The sequence below is a fragment of the Prionailurus bengalensis genome, chromosome B1 (genome assembly GCF_016509475.1).
Source record: "Prionailurus bengalensis isolate Pbe53 chromosome B1, Fcat_Pben_1.1_paternal_pri, whole genome shotgun sequence".
Classification (NCBI taxonomy): Eukaryota; Metazoa; Chordata; class Mammalia; order Carnivora; family Felidae; genus Prionailurus; species Prionailurus bengalensis.
In genome coordinates, this window is record NC_057344.1 from 185,176,053 (window position 1) to 185,194,009 (window position 17,957).

At 42.2% G+C, this 17,957-nt stretch overlaps 1 protein-coding gene across 10 annotated transcripts in view; it reads right to left on the reverse strand.

Annotated features, from left to right (window-relative positions):
- The window catches only part of RBPJ (recombination signal binding protein for immunoglobulin kappa J region), a 218,639-nt gene that overhangs the window by 85,543 nt on the left and 115,139 nt on the right, over positions 1 to 17,957 (reverse strand). Inside the window, exons 1-2 of one of the 10 annotated variants that reach the window (XM_043572836.1) lie at positions 14,657 to 15,165; positions 13,868 to 14,016 (exon numbers count right to left, since the gene is read on the reverse strand). The exons of 2 other annotated variants lie outside the window; for them this stretch is intronic. Coding sequence is in view for 4 of the 8 variants with exons in the window: in XM_043572830.1 (XP_043428765.1) it covers positions 15,730 to 15,788 (59 nt within the window). In the remaining 4 variants the exon portion in view is untranslated. Of the gene's footprint in view, positions 1 to 13,867; positions 14,017 to 14,656; positions 15,166 to 15,496; positions 16,851 to 17,957 lie in introns of those variants that run through there. 7 more of the 10 variants (XM_043572830.1, XM_043572838.1, XM_043572832.1 and 4 more) reach the window with 7 other exon arrangements.

Here is a 17,957-nt window from a genome sequence, read left to right on the forward strand (position 1 = left end):
CTCAAATTCACTAAGTCATTTTATCATCTACATCATATTCTATTACCAGGTGTGATCTTTCAAAAGGTGTGATTAGGAAATCATCCAACATAAACATCAACCTCAATAGGCACTGTTAGGGACTAGAGCTAGGAAAGCCATCTGTTCGATGGAAAGAATATTTCTACTTCCCTAGTGATTACAGCTATCAGTGACAACTGTGAAATCCCAAGAGAAGACATTTTAACTGCCTTAAAACTAATTATTCATATAAAACTGGCCAAGAAATTAAATGTTACACAGAGGGCTCTCTAACCCCCTAATATGTTTTGGCTAATTATTCCATTGGTAGTCTACATCTGCTCTGCTAAAACTTGGTTATGAATCAGAGGTAACTCACCGAAAATGCTTTTATAGCTACAAGTGACTATAGATAGTAAGTACAATTCACAAAAATTGTTATTTTTCAATGGGCATAAAATCCTCTTGAAAACATGTCCCATACAATAAAGAGATTACTGTCAAAGTTTAAAATTTACTACTAGGAGGAATGAGACTAAATTTAACAAAAAAAAAAAAAAAGTCAATTTTAACAACTTATTTTTTTATATCCTCAATACTCAACAATTTATGATGAAGAAGCATGTTAAGTACTGTCTACAAAAGCAAAGTGAATCTGGGGCGCCTGGTGGCTCAGTCAGTTAAGCATCCACCTTCGGTGGAGAGCACGTTCTCACAGTTCGTGGGTTGGAGCCCCGCATCGGGCTCTGTGCAGACAGTGGAGAGCCTGCTTCAGATTCTGTCTCTCCCTCTCTCCCCCTCCCTCACTGGTGTTCTCTTTCTCTCTCTCTCAAAAATAAGTAAACATTTGAAAAAAAAAAAAAGTAAAGTGAATCTATTATGATGATTTAAATACATAAATACAGACATTTGCAATTCTATATTCTAAGACATTCAGAAATACTGGTCATAATTCCACATACACAGTGGTGGGGTTTTTTTGGCCATGGATCCTCATTTGTTCCAACTATCACTTTTCCACCCTTCCTTTGTTTAAAAAAGACATTTTCTAGAATTCTTTTGAGAAATAGATCTCCTAGATATTTTGATAGAAAAAAACCACAGCTCCTCAGTATTCCTTGTAGCTCAGCTCTAGATGTGGTACTTCGTATCTTGGAGTAAAACTACTTTTAGTAACTTAGAGTTAACTATTTGAACCTGTTCAATAACATGTTAAAACCATATGCTTTTGAAATAAAAATGAATAAATGCAATGTACCTAAAACTATTGATATGCATGAGCTAATCATACCAAATAGAAAATATTTAGGTCCAAACAGCCCAACACTTAATAGTTTTAGACAGCAGACACAGGTTAAGTATCATTCACAAGAGCTATTATACACAGTAGTTGCTGAGAGTAAAAATATTCGATGACAGAAACTAGGTCCACAGAACATCGTAGTATTACAATTTACCTTTACATATATCCAAATAATACATATAGAGAAAGAATCATCAAAGAGGTCAAGCAAAATATTCCAAATTCCTTCAGCCACAGGAAAGAGCAGTAGCAGAAATGACTCCAAAGATTACTAGAACAGAAACACTTTCTCAGTCTGTACTATCCTAACTCACCCCCCTCAAAACACATTTACCCTTAGGGATTCACAAATAACAAACACAGAATTCATTTCAACTGTGGCTACAATTTGTGAGCAGCCTTTCATTGCTCCATAAAGGCTCATCATTGTAGATGCTCATCAGTTTTTAAGCCACATCCACAGCTGCTGTCTTAGAAAAACAACATTTGCAGCAAAAACTTTAAAATTACATTTATAAAACAGTTTGACATAAAACAAAATCAAAAGTACTCCAGTGTAATACAAAAAAACCCAAACGTATCTAGAGCACCAAAAACACGTGACTCAAGTCATTCTTAATAGTACTACCTTTCATTTACACAGTATAAGAATTATTTTCTAAGTTCTCTGACACGTATAATATCCTGTTTAACTTACAGCCTAAATCACAGGTATTATTCACACACACAAACAAAAGGGGAAGCAGAGCATCAAATTAGTTAGTAGTCGTGAAAAGAATGTGTTTCATGACCTCCAGCCTGTGTTCTTTCCACAACCTTTCTTCCAAAATCATACACTGAAATGCAGAGACCAAAATCCCACATAAACCAAATTCCTGTTGAACTTCATCCTCCTGCCTCAGATCTTCACTCTGGCTGGAGTTAGGGAAGGGGCTCTTCTATTCAGTGAGCACACCCAATCCTGTAGATGGAGGACTAAAGGATATTAATCTCACATTTGAGGAGGAGGGTGTGGAGAGGAAGAGTGCCCAGTAGCATCATCACATACTAGATTCCACAATCCTTAGCGACAGGAGTCTGAATTTCAACTCTTCCACCAACTAGCAGGTAAACCTGGGTTAAATTTGTATCAAACACGACTGCTACTTTCCCCACCAGACAATGGCAACAGCTAAGTTTAACAACAGATCTTAAGGCTACTGAGCATCACATTCAGATAACAGATTACATTTAAAACACATTAGATGAATCTGTATTAATACCAGGAAGCCCCTTAGGAATGCCTGGGTGGTTCAGTTGGTTAAGCATCCAACTCTTGATTTGGGCTCAGGTCATGATCTCACAGGAGTGAGATCAAGCCCCGCATCAGGTTCCGCACTGGGAGCAGAACCTGCTTAAATTCTCCCTCTCTCTTTCTCTCCCCCTACCCTGCTTGCGTCTTCTCTCCCTCAAAATACATAAATATTTTTTAAAAACCTTGATAACATACGGTAGTAGAAGTAGGGTTTTAAATCAGTGAGAAAACGACAGAGCATTCAAAAAGTGATGTTGCTAGAACACTTCATCGGTTCGTTCGTTCAACAAATACTCACTGAGTACCTTCTATGTACCAAGCACTCTATTTTAGTAGGGCAGAGAAACACAAAATCAAAAGGCAAATAATACATAGTTAGAAATTTATATATGCAAGTGAGAAAAATAAAACAGGAAGGAATACAGAGTGTGGGATAAAAAGCAGGATAAATGTGGTAAAATGAGAATGTACTAGAGACCAAGAAAAAGGTGCCAGCAAGGTGGAAAACCAAGAGTGTGGTATCCTACAAGCCAAATGAAAAAAAAAAAAAAATGTGTGAGCAAGAAAGGAGTGATCTAAGATATCAAATGTTCATCAACTCAGATAACATCTGAAAAAACTGACCACTACAATAACGTGCAGGGTAACTGGTAACTGGAGAGGAGCAGGTTTGCTGGAGTGGTGGAGATAAAAGCCTGGCTGAAGTTGCTTTAGGGAGAATGAAGAGTAACTGGAGATAGAAGAACTCTCCACAGGAAGTTTGTTGCAAAGGGCAAAAGAGAAATAGAGGACTAAAGCAGAGTCCAGAGAAATAACAGCATGTTTGTATACTGTCAAGCGTGCTTCAGCAGAAAGGTAAAGACTGAGGCCAGAGACAAGGGAGGCTAGCTGGCTATCCAATGTTCTAGAGTAGCCGAGAAGAGATGGGATCTTGTGCGCAAATAGAGGGCCTGCCCTTCCTTAAAGAGTTCTCACAGTGTTTTACAAACTCCAACTGGCACCAGAACCACCTGGAGGGAAACAGACTGCTGGACTCCTCACCTCCAGAGCTTCAGACATAGGAGGTCTGGGGTAGAGTGTGAAAGAATGTGCATTTCTTACAAGTTCCCAGATTATCCCATTGCTGCTGGTCCAAAGACCTCATTTTAAGAGCCACAACCCTTTAAAACAGAAGACAGAAAAAAATGAGTATATGAAAACAAGGCTGTACATTTGGTTACACATTGGAAAAAATAAGGTCAGCCTCTACATCACATAACACAGCAAAAAAACCAACCAACCAACCAAACAAACAAAAACGTCCCAGAAAGGTTAAAGGGATAAATCATTTCTTAAATTGTAAAAGGGCATTTATAAGAAAAACATAAGAATGCCTTCATAATCTTAGGGGTGACGAAGACAAGCAAAACACAAAGCAAAAGGACAAACTACAAACTGGATTACATAAAAATTTTTAAACCATTTAAGACAATAAGTAAAACTGAATGACAAATGGAAATCTGTGACAAAATACTTTATATAAAGTTGACAGAAAGTATCATCTAAAAAATAAAAACTTGTTACACAAAATAAGAAAAAGACACATTCCATAAGAATACAGTTATAGTCAAATCTAACTTTGACGAAATCTAGATTTAGTCAAATCTAATTTCTAGAACACATTTATTTTTAAAGTAATCTCTAACAGAGAGTAATCTAATACTTTATTTGAAGTAATAATCTAATATAATCCCCTTTTCCTTAAAGCCTTTGTTAGACTTCTCTCTGGGATTGCTTGCCACCTTCCAAGGGGCTTGAAGCTTTCAGGTGATTACCATTTAGGTAGAGAAACAAAAGCTCTATCAATACAGAGGGTACAGTAAATGGCAGAGGCAGAAGTAAAGCTGTGTGAACTTGAATTAAATTACTAAATTCCTGACCCTCAGACTTATCTATAAAATGGAGATACCATCTCCCTCACAACGTAGTTGAGGACTCAGCAGATATTCAACAAAATGTCAACTCCCTAAAACTTCTTAATGTTTGCTAAACTATTGACACGTAATAAACAGAATGTCAGCATTTCCACTTTAAAAGAAAAAGTTGAAAACTATACTCCCAGTTGTTCACAGTAGTTAATTTCCTGGTGGAAGACTACCATGGCTGACTTTCCATGACATATTTAAATAACTTTTGAATTTCTTATATGAGTGATTTTTCCAACACAAAAAATAATCAAGGTAACTGTTTACAGATGACATTAATTAACCCTTAAGAAAAACTTCCACATCAACACAGTCACTTCCTTGAAATAATTAGAAAAACAAGCTAAAATGAGATGAAAAAATAAATCAACTGCACATCTAAGCCTCCATGTTAATTTAAATCCTAATGTAACTTAAGATATTTAATTGACCAACTGACAACTTTCAGGAATTGCACCCTGGAAACTAGGCTTATGTCAGTGATATGTATCGTCTAGGTAAAATCCTATATGGAAAAGTATTTCCCCTATATTGGGGTGGGGGGGAAGGCCAGGATGAAAACTTCCTAAAACTTCTTAATGTTTGCTAAACTATTGACTTTGACTATTGACTATTGATAAACTATTGTTTATCAATAATTAGGAAAGAATCTTTGAAAGCTACAGCTACCAAGTTCATTTTTTAAACATTATAATAGTGAACTGGCAACTCCCACTAATTCAGTGTGATCCATTTAATCAAATAATGACACTCATTATAAGCTGTAAGTAAATTACTAAAACTATCACTACTACCTCTGGAATGCTGAAATGGATTTAATTCACTTCCTTGACGTTTGAATAAGCACAGATGACAGACACAACACACTTAATGAATTCCACAGTCAAGAGAATGATACTGCCTTGAAATACACACTAGAAAACTCACTGTATGAAAATCATCAGGCTCACAAATGAGCCTATCTTTCACTATAAAATTTCAAGTTGTGGCCTCCTTCCCTATAGGACCATCTTCTTTTTCTCAATCTCCTCTTCTTCCATTTTCTCTAACAGCGGCTTTGGAAACAACCAGCTGCAATTCAGTGCAAGTGGCAGAACTAAGATGCTAGAGAGGCGAGAGGCAGAGGCTGGGCTGAGCCAGGGGTAACTGAACCAAGACAGTTCTTGAGGAGGGATGGCTAAAGCACACTGGGTGAGAAGTGTGCATAGAGAAGAAATGTGTTCTAAAAGAGGCCACCCTGGTCAGTCAGAAATACAAGATAAAGAACACAAGCAGCATCAAGAAGGAAGACAGCAGAGGAGGTAAGAACGGCAGGCTCAGAGCTGACCATTTATTTTGTTTTGTTTATTTTTGAGACAGTGCAAGCAGGGGAGGAGCAGAGAGAGGAGGACAGAAGATCTGAAGCAGACTTTGTCTGAGCTGACATCACAGTGTCCCATTGGGGTTCAAACTCCCGAACTGCGGGATCATGATCTAAGTCAGAGCCACCCAGGTGCCCCAGAGCTGACCGTTTATTAAGCAACACTGGCAGTATCACTCCAACCAGGCTCGGAGAGGAGAGATTTGTATTCTTGGTCGAAGACCGCACTCACAGAAAGAAAAAGAAAGCAAAGTGCATGTGACATTAAAAGGTAGCTGAATGGGGATGCCTGGGCGGCTCAGTCAGTTGAGCATCCAACTCTGGCTCAGGTCATGATCTCACGGTTCTTGAGTTCAAGCCCCGTGTCAGGCTCCGTGCTGACAGCTCCGAGCCTGGAGCCTGCTTGGGATTCTGTGTCTCGGTCCCTCTCTGCCCCTCCCCCACTTGCACGCTTGCTCGCGCGCTCTCTCTCTCTCTAAAATAAACATTAATTTTTTTTAAAGTTAAAATATTTTTTTAAAAACGGAGCTGAGTGGTATAAATTGAAGAGAGTAAAGACCAGCACAAGTCTCTCCCCAAAAAGCATGCCAGAACTAGTCTCTGCTCATTCATTGAATGTGTCTCAGCCATTAGCCAACTGGAAATTATTCAGTCCATCTGTGCCTACGTTTAAATGAGTGGTGACTTTAGAACACATGATTAGCAAGATCTTTTCCAGCTCTGAAGTTTCCTGAATGGCATGGATTTAATAATCTGTAACATTTGTCACACAAGATATAATTACATTCTATGGTATGTTACAGGGAGAATATACCAAAATATAAATAAGAATACAGAATCACAGTCTAGTATCCTTACAAACCACACTTCATCATCTTTCATTAAGTCCAATAAGAAGCAAATTCCCAAAGTCTCCTCCTTTAACCTTAGAAACTATAGCCTAAACTCTAACCACCAGGCTTCACTGTCAATACATTTGGAGATGGAGAGTTTGGTCACTTGTGGCATTTCACTGAGCCTCTCCTTTCAGCTTTTTTCTAGAGGACATGTTGAAATGGCATTGTGCTTTTTCTATTTTTCAACACTATGGGCTTTCAGTTTGCTAATGTTTCATATTCTACTTCAAAAAGTATGGTCCAGAAATGGCAGAAAGCTGAACATAATCCAGGAGGTCAAGTTTCTCCACGGGTTTTTCATAGACCAACTATGCTGAATGTCAGCCTTATCACTTAGACTAAGTGCCACCTAGTGGCAAGCGTTATATATAATTAAATCCATTCAAGTCCTATTCATCCAGCACGTAACATTCTAGCTGATAACAGCTATACCATAATTATACAAGATAAGTAAAATATTGATCCTGTCTTTATGGAGCTCGCTGACAAATCAGAGACAGAGAGGGAGGGATACTAGAAACAGATCTATTCATGTAACGCAGAAAGATGTTAAATGTTACCAAAGTATTCAAAATTGTTACAGAAATACGCAAAAGTAAGTATTCAGCAGTTGTTTAAAAGCTAAAGGAAACAAAACACTATCAGGCAGATTCTCCTGTACCTGCTTACATCACTCAGACTTTCCTACTTCCAGTTGCTTTACCCAAGTTTCAATCATTCCATTTTTTCCTCCCCACTCTCCTTTCCACCCTTGCCCACTCTCCATCTTATCCTTTAAATTCTCCAGAGAGGGGGAAGAGAAGGACGTATTTATTGAGTCCACCTACTACTCCCAGAACTGAGCTAGGCATTTTATATCCCATATCTCATTTAATCTTCACAACAATACCATGAAGTATTATCTTCTCCGATTTTTCAGACAACGGCAAGACAGATTAAGTGAATGCTCATAGCCATAGATCTACAGTGCACGGATTCGAAAGCTTCCTATACCATCCTGTCTCAGAAAGAGCTGCTTTGTTCTTTCCACTGATAAGCCTACTACCATCAAGATCAGACCCTGATTATATTTCTCTTTTGGTCTCCATCCATCCCATTCTATTCTACAGATTACACCCAGCCACACCTCTTCAAAAACGTTCAAGCCTTCCTGCCCCCATCCCTGATTGATATCCAAATCCTTAACTTAGCACTCAAGGTCCTCCAAGAAGACCCAAACACTCTTCCAGTTTGATTTCCTAACACCCCCCCATCAACTCTCACCTTTTCTATGAACTCTCCTCCAATCAAGATAATCATTCACACCTCTGTGTTCCCACCATTATACATGTTACAGTACTTATAATTTCCCTTATTATAACTCTGTTTGCTTTCCACTAAATCATAAGCTTCACCGGACAACTTCTTTTTAAGACCAATACATGGCAGTCATACCTATTACGCGCTCAACAACTGTTTAAAACATTATTTCTGCAGTTACACTGAAGAACCACCAAAGCGTGGTTACACTCATTTCCCTGAACCACCCTCCCCACCCCTTCATGACGGGGAACCTCAATGTTTCCACTTCCTCCAGTTGGTATATGGATCAGGAGCTTTGTACAGAACTATATAATTTTTTGAGCGAAAAATTTTCTGAGACTCAAACCAAAAGTTAAATGAATTGAAAAAGTATGCTGGAAACTGTGGAGATAATAAAAAGTTCAGTGGTTGCCAGGAGTTAGGGTTGGGGAGGGAATGAGGAGGCAGAACACAGGATTTTTAGGGCAATGAAACTACTGTAGGATACCACACCGGGAGATACATTTACATTTGTTCAAACCCAAAGAAGTTTAAGGTAAACTACAGACACAGATAATAACGTGTTGATGTAATTTTTTTTTTTTAATGTTTATTTTTTGAGAAAGAAACAGAGACAGAGAGTGAGCGGAGGAGGGGCAGAGAGAGAGAGAGAGGGGGAGACAGACTCTGAAGCAGGCTCCATGCTCCAAGCTGTCAGCACAGAGCCCAACACGGGGCTTGAACTCACGAAACATGATATCATGAACTGAGCCAAAGTCGGACGGTCAACCAACGGAGCCACCCAGGTGCCCCGTAAGTTTATCAATTACAACAAATCTACCACTATGCTGGGGGGTGTTGATAATGAGGGAGGCTATTTATGTACAGGGGCAGGGAGAACATGGGTTATCTCTGTACCTTCCCCTCAATATTGCTGTGAACCTAAAACTGCTCTAAAAAATAAGGTCCATAAAAAAAATAAATAAAAACAAGGTATGCTAGCAAAATAAGATAAGATCTTAGTGGGTCTGCAGTTTTCCAATGAGGGAACAAATACCCTTCCTTCAATTATGCAAACCAGCCTAAAGCTACTATGTTCTGTCTGGAGCAAGACTAGTTCCAAAATAAATTGTTCATAATAATAAAGAAAAAAACCCACAATACTAGTTCTATACTTTATGTTATGTAACTGCAGTATTAGTTACCTTATAATCTTTGTCACACTAATAACAAATAACAGGATTTCATAAAGTGAGCAATGTTTTTCCTGGTTATATAAACTTTTTATGAGAAATACACTCTTATTCATTTATAATTCTATCATCTGATTAATAATGCACAGAAGACACATTAGCTCTAAGGCCAAGTTAAAACTATCAAATATAGGAAAGGAAGCATGGATGAGGAGTTAAAAAGAGGCAATTTGATTTTCTAGCATATTCTAGCTCACATCCAACAGGTGCAGCATTTTCATCTCAAGGCTTCTGCAACTTAGGATACCTAAGAAACAGTGGTTTCTACACTGTTTTGTGAACTTAAAATAGTGCAGATATTTCCAAGACTGCCATGAACATAACCAATCTGACTAAAAAACTGTCGTGCTTATCATTATATACTGTCTCAGCATAACAAACCTACACAAATATTTATGCAGATCGGTAATTACTACCAATTATACAACCCAAGCCACAATGCCTCTAATGCTTACTTTTCCTCAGAAGCATGTTCAGGAAACACATTATCTTTTTCATACCACTAGGATATCATTTCATTCCCTGAAGCAGAAAAAGGCCTAATGAGGCATAAGTGACACCATGATATTGTGCCAGGCCTAAGGGGCATCCAGAACTGTGGGCAGGGTGTATGAAAGATGGTAGCAGTTGGGCATTCAACATTCCTACATTATTATTACCACTGTCCAAGCAGAGAGGAAAACAGTAACAAGGAGACCCCAAAAGTTGGGGGTGACTTAATGGCAACATCCATGGTCAAGCAGTAATTTACCAAATATGTCTGCTCAAAATGCCAAAATACATATTTCAAGGGCTGCGGTCCATTGCACTAAATACACTGCTGCCTTCCTAAAACATGACCCACAAACCACAGGTTACAAAATAAAAAGCCCATCTTGAACCCTGCCTATGAAAGGTTACCAGAAGAAACCAATTGTTACAACTAAAATATTTGTATACAGTGCTTTACTCTTTACAAATCACTTAAACATACATGTTTTTATTTGAACTTTACAATTTCACATATTTGACCTTACTTGATAGCCACGATACCTGTCAGATAAATACAACAAAATTATCATTCCCTTTTATATAGAGGTAGAACATGAAGCTTGGAGAAATCATAGGTAATTTGTCCACAATTCCTGAGGCTTCCTGAAGATTATCAAGTTATTATTTCATTCAGTGGCATGGATCTCCCCCTGCCCCCCCCCCCACACACCCAAAAAAGCAGTCCACAGTGTCTTAAGTTTCAACATACATCCCTATGCATCTAAGGACTTAAAACATTAAAAAAATAATAGAACCTTTTGAGAAACACTCGCCAAACATGCAAAAAACAAAATGTGAAATTTAAGCTTGTCAGTTTTGCACAAACAATACAGTATAATCCAAAAGGAGATTCTAAGATTTTACTACAATGTTCTCATAGGCTATGAGACTGCCTGTAGCTGAAAATATCAATTCCTTTGGATACCTCAGCAACTAAATTCCCTACAGAATCAATACATTCCCTGTATATATCAAATTCTGCCTACAGGAATTTGAATATATAAGAATTTATATAAGAATATATAAATGACCACACACACACACACACACACACACACACACACACAGTATCTGTCACCAGATAACTATAAACCTTTGAGTGTGACAATTACAACTCAGCACGACACAAGAGAATTATACTGACTCCTTTAAGAACACATGGATGAGGCAAGGAAGCTAGCCTGCTAGATCCTGGTAGACCATCCTCAGACTTATGTCTTGAATAATAACCCAATACCAGCACTTTTCATGCACATTAAATTGCTAAATCCATCCAGGAAACTACAGATTCTTAAATACAGCTGGAGCACTGATTATGAAGGGAAATATCAACAGTTCAGATGGAGACAAAGTAAATGAAATAGAGGACCCTATATGCCACACTAACATTTTTTAAGCACCTGCTATGTGCCAAACATCCTACTAAATGTTTTCTTGCATTTAATCCTCACATCCCACTGAACGAAAAATAATTATCTTACAATTGATGGAAAAGGCAAGGAAAGTTAGATCACTTTACAATGTTACAGAGGTTTGAAGAGGCAGAGACAGAATCGGAATCCAGTTCAGATTAAATTCTAAATGTGAACTACAACTCTCTACTCCACTGCCTCTTTAATGAAGACTGCTAGGGGGAGCCATTGAAAGGTTTTTAAACTAAGAAATGAAGTGATCAGATTTGCTCTTTAGATGGTGTGGAACCTGGATGGAGTTGAGTCTACAAACAAAAAGGAAGCTGCCAATGTTTATAGTAATCCAGGTGAGAAAGGAGAACAAGAATTGTGGCAGTAGGGGGTGAAGGAGACAGATTCAAGAGATTTTTCAGGAGAGAAAAGTTTCAGTTGTAAGTGACTAAATGTGAAGAGTTAGTGTGAGAGAGGAATCCAGAAACCTAGCTTGGGGAACTTAGCTGGGACATGTTATCATCTACCTGGAACAGAGAAGCAACAGTTTTCGTGTGTTCAGTATCTACTGAGCATCTCCCAAATGTGAAACTCTCCTCGACCGAGGGCCAACCCTGAAATTTATGGTCCTGGTTGTTAGAAAATATTCTTTAGGGCAAATAACAAAGCTTTGAAAACTATAAGGTATACTGAAAATCAGTCATTACTATGAACAAATTTGACCTACAGTCTAGTAAAAACATTTTGTGCTACCATTAAAAAATATATATTGCCACATGCATAAAATAAAAACTTGAAAAAATATTACCACATGCAGAAAACAAATCAATAGAGGGAAAACATCCCGCAACTTTACAACGTATTATTAGGAGTTTGACCGATTTTCAGTTTCTTATACAACACACACGTCACCTGTAATTTGTTATACTTAGCCGTCTCCGTCTAAGCCTATAGGGGGAAAAATGTATTGGTTTTATTTACCCAAGCTATAATGCATATTTCCATTTTTTTTCATCCCACTATCACCGTTGCAACTTGCCAAGAACTTCGTTCATAACCTCCTACTTGACTTCCTGTAAAATATGACCTACTTCACAACAGCTTATTTTGGTAACAATTCCTAGACTTTACTACACCTTTTATCCAAGGATGCTCTCTGCAAATCCTACGGCACAGCAATCCTGTGCAGATGTGGCAAGTTATTACAATTCCCATTTTACTACATAGTTAGGAAATTGGCCCAGGGGAAGTAGAGTAACTTGGAAATAATCATAAAGCCAGATGCCAAGAATAACAACTTTTAGTCAATCCATGAGAAAATACTGCCCCTAGTTGAAATAACATGAAATTTAGTATTAGGAGGAAGCAAAAAATGTTTTAAAGCCACATCCTAGGTTTTTAAATTTTATTTTTAAAATGACCCAATACTAGAATTAAGATTTGTGAGAACTTTCAAACACACCATTTTTTCCCTAACACCTTATCCATCCAGAGTGCCAAAGATTATTTAATAAATTATAGCTGGCAAGAATGGCTCCCCCCCCCCCCCACAAACCATTTTTTACCTTACCCCTTTAAAAGACATTGATAGAAATCTGTTATTGGACAATTGGTAACTTTTTAACAAACCTAACTGCTTAAAATCTGATACCTAGAAGCATATGTTAAAATAGATCTGGAAAGTGAGCACCTTATATTTTTTTCCCCGAAAACACACTCTGCAGACCGACTTACATGGACAATAAATTTAAAGCTTTTATAGTGAATAATCAGAATGAAAGTTTCCCAACCACAACCCATCCCGTATGTTTCTAAATATGCTGTTTTTGATATAATTTAGTAAGAGCAACATTTTATTTGATCACAAAATAAAACTCTTATTCAATTCAGAAACAAAAAACAATTTGTGAAAGTAGTTTTTATGATGTTTGTGTGATCATTCTTACACGTACAAGTCAGAACAAAATACCTCCCCCATTATTACACCATATTTATACTTTGCTTACTGTCAGAAAAAGCGCACTCAAGATTTTACCTGCAACAGAATGGTTATGCACAAAGAACAAGTATGGGAGACAAATGATTACTGGTAAAATCCACTCATGGAACCCAGACTGAAAACAAAGTTTCACAAAACCCTCACGTATCAACTATGAAACGTCATTTTCCATTAACTAAAATTCAAACTACTAATTCTAATCACAGCCTTCAAAAAAAAAAAAAAAAAGGATTTCTACTGCACCAACATTCCCCCCACTAAATCTTGTACATCCTCTACTAAGCATCACTTTACGTGGAATTTTAGTTTACAAAGGAAATGACACTCCAAATGATTTTGTGGGTAACACAACTTCTAAAAATAGTGATCAACTAGTAGGGGGAAAAAACTTGTGAACAGTATATTCAGTCTAGTAATCCTGGTAAATCAAAAACTTCTTATCCCCAGCACCAGAATATTCAGGCTATTTAAATACACCACACCAACTCTCCCCCACCCCCACACAACGCCCAGTTTTTACATTACCATAACAAAAAGCACTCTGAACAATTTAAAGCTCCTTTAACATTAGAAGTGACTTTACCTAAGACTATTACTTAAATGTCTTTTAATTGCATTTGATTAATGCATTCCACGAAGATTCTAGAAGCAGTATTCATCAACCAGAAACTGCACTCTTAAGCGTGTTCCTCATTTCAACTCCAAAGATGGGACAGAAGGGTTGTCACAAATCTACAGAGCAAAAACATACAAGTATCAACTATCTAAAGATTAAGAAAAAGTAAACCATTTATATCAAATTCCCAAGCAGGATGCCTCCCTTTTTCCTTAGGCAGGAGTTACTGGTAAAATAAACTCTAGAACTAGAGTCTAGAAAATGCTGACATTTTCAATCCGAATACTCACAAGTCCTGCAACATCAAAATTCACTCTACTACTGTTCACGTACAAAATGAATATTCAGTGTGGATATCTGAAACTAGTCTCACACACCAGCAGGAAAAGGATACCTCGCACCTCTTCTAACCGTCCTACAATACCCTCAGGTAACCCAGAGGCAAAGCTACGACAGCTGCCCTTGGCCTAGGCCGTCAGAAACAGCCTAAGAGCGGGCGGTGGAGGGGGCGGGGGGAGCAATAACCAAGAGACGAGATCTTTTTCCAGGGCTACTGTTTCCAAGCAAAACAACCAGGGCCCAAAGAGACCGCGAAGAGAACTGGAGACAGTGTAATCCCGAGAGAAAGGTGTGTGTGTGTGTGTGTGTGTGTGTGTGTGTGTGTGCACGTAATCCCAAGAGAAAAGGGTGCTGAGCGCCGAGGAGGAAACTAAGTATCCCCATGCATCTCTAAGACCCACAGAAACAACAACAAACCGTAGGGTCTGTCTGCTCGCAGGAGCACCAGATGGAGTCCCCGAGGCTGAGACAGTTCAGCCGACATACTCCGTGGGTAGTGGATAAATCAACCGATGATGAGAGGGAAAGGGGGATGCCAAGCGAATAAGCCACTGGATGGGGGAGACAAAGACTCTGGGGGTGATCAAGTGCCAAACGGAAAGGTGAGAGGAAAACAAGTGAGAAAACGGAAGAAAAATTAAAAGGCAGAAATCTGGTGCCTGGGCTATGGCAGGTCACGGAGCTACCGAGTAGAGAAGGGCACAACAAAGGGGCACGGGAGGAAGGACAGCTGAGATGAGGAGATGGAAAAGGGATGCGGGGCGCGACGGGTCGGACAAAGCGCCCAAGGCGGTGAAACAAAGGGCCGGGGGTAGAGAGTCGCGGGGGGCAGCGGGGAAAGACAAAGCGCCCGGGGCCGGGGGCACCGGCCGGGCGAGGAGGCGGCGACCGCCCGGAGGAACAAAGCTGCGCGGGGCCGGGAAGCAGGGCCCGCGGGCGGCGGCGCGAGAGGCGCGCGACGGGCACGGCGGGCACGGCGCCCGCGGGCCCCGCGCGCCCGGCTCCACTCACGCCCGCACCCGCCGGCGTCGCCGCCGCCGCCGCCCGCCCTCACGAGCGAGAGCCCGAGCCACGGCGGCGCAGAGCGGGGAGCGCACGGCCACACGCCGCCGCCGCCGCCGCGCTCGACGCACGCGACGCCGCCCCCGCGGCCCCGGACGCCAAGCGCGCCGCGGCCCCCGAACACGCTGCCCGCCACGGGCTGCGAGACGCCCGCAACTTTCCCGATTCCCAGCGCTCCGATTCCCCCAGACTTACCCTGTCACAACAGGCGCCATCTTCCACAAACTCTCGCCAAAACTCCAACCCTCGCGAGATTCCCCCTGACGCCTTCCCTGGTCCCTCTCCCCCGCCCCTTCCCTTTTCCCTCACTCCTCAATTCCACCCAGCCCCCGCGCTTCTTTTCCCCTCGCAGCCGCCGCGAAGAGCCAGACGCCTCGCGCCGCCCGCGGAGTAGGGGAGCCTGCTCGCTGCCTTCCCTGGAAACCTACCCAAGCGATGGAGCATGCGCAGGCGGCTCCTCCGCGGGCGAGCCCTCAGTGTGGTCCATGGGGAGCGCTCCGGTTATCCGGGTTTTGGGACGCGCCCTGAGGGACGTACGTGGAGACTGAGGAAAACCGGAGGGGATTACAACGGGGACGGGGAATGGAGGGGTCAGGAGGCGGGGCCGAGGGGAAGGGAGGAGGGGTCCTGGGAAAATCTGCCGCGTTTCACAGGCCTAGATGAAACACCTCCTCAAATGGGTGTTTTCCAAGTGGCTTCCCGCTCACTCCGGTTCCCAGCCCTTTTCATTCATTCAGACGTTCATTGGACGCCTCCCTTATGCTAATGTCAGCGTTAGATGCTGGAGCTACAGAGATGCCTGGAGTTCTGCGAGTGACAAACCTAGAACTGTCTTCGCTCATTGGGTCCCCCGTGCTAGCGCATAGACAGACAAGTTACAACGTGGGCTGGCCCTGCAGAGCTCTGTAAATGGAAAACTTTTGCAGTTCAGCTCTGTGGACTTAACTTTCTTCTCCTTGGGTGTGAAACGAGGTCAGGCCAAGGCCTCTGGCAAAGACACCCCTCATGTCCACCTCTCTCACGCATGTTAGGGCTCTGCGCAGTTTTCTCCAGAAGTGAAAACTGCGTCGGAATTGAGAGCCAACACTCCCCCACCCCGCACTCAAACCCGGGGTGCCGCTGGGGCGCAGATTGGCCTGCAGTGTGAGCCTTTTTAGCACCTGATCGCAGTCCCCAGCCGTGTGTGAACGCAGGGGTAATGGGGGCAGACCCTGCCCAGGTCCTCCCGTGGGCCTGGCAGAGTGAAGGACGCTGGTCGCTGCCCGAAACGTACTTCAGGCAACCTAACCCTGGAAACACCGGAGCCAACTTGGTCCGTCTGGGCATTTACTAGGAGGAAGAAGGGCCTGAATCCTGACCCCTTCTTCCTACCTGCAACATCCCTTTCTCCACCTCCAACCCACCCCCACCCCCACCCCCCACCCCCACCCCCCGCCAGCCTTGCCCTTTCAATTCCTAGAGATTCCCAGATCGGGCACTGCCTCCTGTAGGGAGCCCCAAAACCCGGAGAACTGGAATCCGCTGCCGGAGACCTGCTGAAGGCGCTGCAGGATTGGCGCGGCACGCGCGAGCGGCACTGCGCATGTGCCCAATGCGGGCAGCCCAGTCTCACGCTACACCTCCTTCCCACCGCCTTCCACTACTCAACTCAGACACAACACGGGCCGTGGGAAATTTCCTAAACCTCGCGAGAACGCGCCCACTGTTGCCTATGCTTTCGCCCCCAAATCTCGCGGAGCCCAGGCGGGACAGGTGTTTGTCTGGTGCAGCTCCAGGCGCTGTTCGTGCCGCGCGTGCCCGGGCGGCGGGCGGGGTGGGAAGGGAGCGGCTCGCCGCGGAGGCGGGGCGGGTGGGCGCGTGGCGGGGAGCGCGGGGCTGAAGGCCGCTGGGAGGGGGCACGACGTGTTGCACACACACGCCGCGTGACACTTTGTGGAAGAAAAATGGGTGGCGGGGTGGGCGGGCTGTAAAGCAAGAAGGGGAAGCCAGGAGATTAGAAACTCCTCTTGGTGCTTTTGGTAAGAGGTCAGACTGTAGGGCAGGAGGAGCCCCAGGCCGATCCCCCGGGGAGGTTTCCTGTCGCCTTCCTCGAGCCGGGTACTTTCCTAAAATGTGTTTGACGCCGCACCCCCGGCCTCCGGGAGCTGACGGCCCCCACTGTCGGGTTTGAGTCATGCCTCTGAGTCACCTAGTCTGGCCACCACTTTACTTGGTTTAAAACAAGTTCAGATTTCCTTAGCTACTCTCTTCTAGCAATTGGTTGTTTTCTTTCTGATCTACCCGCTGGCCTCGCGAGTTGGGTAGGGAAAGAATAGTGCTCTCTGCGCTTCTGCACTGTCGCCCGCCTCGCATTCAAGGACACAATTTAAAAATTTCTTTCCCCTGATTTCTTCCTAGCTTTTCGAAGTAATTCCTATATATCAGTTTCTGTTCTTGTGGGTTTTACTTTCCTTCCACTAATAAGAGTTAAACTGTTGGCTTTGCTTTCCTTTACCTTTCTATTTGCTGAAATATTCATTCCATTTTAGGTATTGTTTCATCAGATGCTTTAGCGATGACTGGTTTCAGTGTATCCCTTCTTTTGAATTATTGGACCAGTGAATTCGTGGTTACATTCTTCAATCAGGCGCGTTTCATATTGGCCTGGTGTGGTTTC